We start from the raw sequence: 2,674 nt of genomic DNA, 5'->3' as shown, positions 1-2,674 counted from the left end.
TTTTATATAACGATATATTGACACTCGATAATTATGTATGCAATTTTGGTATATTAGCCTCTGCGATTACCGATTTAGTGATTTACATTCAATAACTCCATCCTTTTAAATTTCATTTTATTGTAATCTAATAGTTTACGTGTAATTTAATATTTTTGAAAAAGATTCTGTAAAGTCGAAACGTTAGCTGTTTAATTTTGTAATTTGCACATTGAATAAAGTGTTCTACAACACCCCCAGAAAAACTGCTCCTTGTTAGGCTTTCTATATTTTTTATTTATATATATTTTTTATTTGATGTTACAAAAATAAAAATTAATTTACTGTTTGACATTTAATGACAATTTGATGTTTACATTAAGAAAGAATTAATGTTAAATAATTATGAATAAACTAATACTATTTGCATTTGTAGGTTTTTTAAACATCAAATAAAGACAAGTGATACAAATAACTTATATCAAATAATACTGTTAGTACTTACAAGTAATAGTTTAAATGCAAGTATCGACAACAGATGATAAGAATGAATGTTAAACTTGTTTCTTTTATATTTATGCTTACTGTAGTGCTACTACAAAGTAACACTAAGGGAGCAAAAGTAAATTTATGGAGAGATTTTAAATTTCTTCTTGAACCTTTGTACAATTACTTGTTTCCTAAAGATCCTGTGGTGAGAGTAAGGAAGCCAGAAGATGTCAAAACAGAACAGAACAATGTAACCTTATTGAATTTCGTAAGTGCAACGAAATTATTTTTTGCTATTTTGCTCGTTAAAGGCACATTTAAAAAGTTAATAACATTTTTTTGTTTAAGGCGATGCTGAAAGGTCGGAATTACCGACACATTTTACAGTTATATGAATATTTAATTGACTGAACGGAATTGAAAATCTTTTCACAGGATTGAAATAGATATGAAATGGTGGTGAGATGAAGGAATTTGTAGTAAAAAATTACATTTTTTCGGATCGTATAGCTATAACCTGACGTAAACATTTTATTAATGTAAAAGTCCTGTGGCTTATATGTACAAAATGCGTACGTCCCGTCATACGGATTACATGGACAATAATACAAAACCTTTTAAGTTATGATTAAAAGTGTAGAAAAAAGAAATATTCATATAACTGTAATTTATGGTAATTCGTATGCTTAGCTAAAATACAGAATAGTAAATACAATAAAAATTGCGTCTAGCAGTAAGTGCCGGATTTCGCAAGAGATGGCGCTTCAATAAGTAAAATAAGGACAATGTACATGTTTGAATGAGACAGAAGATATTGTAAGAAATTTATTTAATTATAAATTAAAGATACTATTATAAATAGAGATACTAGAATAATTAGAGATACTATTATAAATTAGAGATACCATTAAAATTAAATAGATTATTTTATCGATTTCGTGCAAATTTTTCCGACCTTCCAGCATCGCCTTAAATAACACAAAAATTATTTATTTAAATTATTTAAATTATTTAGACAAAAGAATATTATTAATACAAAAACATTTTGTGGTAATCAGCAAGATGTACAGCAAAAAAGTTTGAGATCGTTAGAAGGTAAATAATATTCTTCAAATCTTCTCTGAATTGTCTTTTTCACATAATTTTTCTTCTAATTATACTTATTATACAATTACTGAAAAGTATTGAATTGGCTCTTTCTTTAACATTCTATATGTTTACGCAGATTGGTTTAGTAGAGAAACATGGTTATTCTGCCGAGGAGTATTACGTAACAACGAAAGATGGTTATAACTTGGTAATACATAGAATATCAGAAAGACCTTTATCTAAGACTCAACAGAGAAGAAAAGTAGTGTTCTTCCAACATGGTCTTTTGGTCTCATCTGATACGTGGGTGCTGCTTGGTCCTGGTAGAGACCTTGGTAAGCGATCACATCAATGCATGATGCGTTTATTATTAAGTATGTTAAGGCGATTCTAAAATAGTTTGTTTTATCAATCGAACGTGATTTTTTTCCATGACGAAATAAACATAATTAAAGGCAACAGATTTAAAAATCCTTTTCCACGATTAAAGTATAGGCATTAATATTGTTCCGGCTGGTAAAGGTTATGCTGAAAACGAAAAAATTTAAGAAATTTAGATCTCCGTTACCTTTTCTTACTTCAATATGGTGTCTAGAGCTGTCAACATGTACCAATATTTGCTTCGTACAAAAATTTGGCAGTTTGTTGGTACAAAATGATACTAGCCGAAACTACGAATTACAAGTGCAAACAATGTTGTGTTCATAAAATTAGGTTTGAATGTCTAATAAAAAAGATATATGTCAGTGAAAATTTGTTACGATGTGTGCGTGCGATATCAATATAATAGTAAACATGAATACATCCCTATTACCATCAACACTATCGCATGCCTGCATACTCACAAATCGTCGGTAAAACAGCGATATTTTTAGAATTTGATTCCAGTTTATAGGATCGCCTTAAGAGGATTCTAAATTCTAGATCAAACTCCAAAAATCCGCTGTTTTACCGACAATTTGTGAGTATGTATGCGTGCGATATTGATGATGTAGTGTGTAGTGATGTGTCATGTTTATTACCACATCAATATATCTCACGCATACATATACACGAATTTGTAGGATACAAATGTACTTTTATTTAGACTTCTAAATTTGATTTTAACGACTCACCT

General features: G+C 29.2%; 1 protein-coding gene across 3 annotated transcripts in view; it reads left to right on the top strand.

The window, feature by feature from the left end:
- The window catches only part of LOC105452912 (lipase 3-like), an 8,252-nt gene that overhangs the window by 816 nt on the left and 4,762 nt on the right, over positions 1-2,674 (top strand). For all 3 annotated transcript variants that reach the window (XM_011694466.1, XM_011694465.1, XM_011694467.1), the window contains exons 2-3: positions 416-736; positions 1,694-1,892. In XM_011694466.1, coding sequence (XP_011692768.1) covers positions 518-736; positions 1,694-1,892 — 418 coding nt within the window. In that variant the 5' untranslated portion in view covers positions 416-517. The remainder of the gene's footprint in view (positions 1-415; positions 737-1,693; positions 1,893-2,674) is intronic.

The sequence above is a fragment of the Wasmannia auropunctata genome, unplaced genomic scaffold (genome assembly GCF_000956235.1).
Source record: "Wasmannia auropunctata unplaced genomic scaffold, wasmannia.A_1.0 LD336025.1, whole genome shotgun sequence".
NCBI classification, from domain to species: Eukaryota; Metazoa; Arthropoda; class Insecta; order Hymenoptera; family Formicidae; genus Wasmannia; species Wasmannia auropunctata.
Note: the sequence above shows the minus strand (reverse complement) of the source record. Positions and strands in the feature narration are given on the sequence as shown.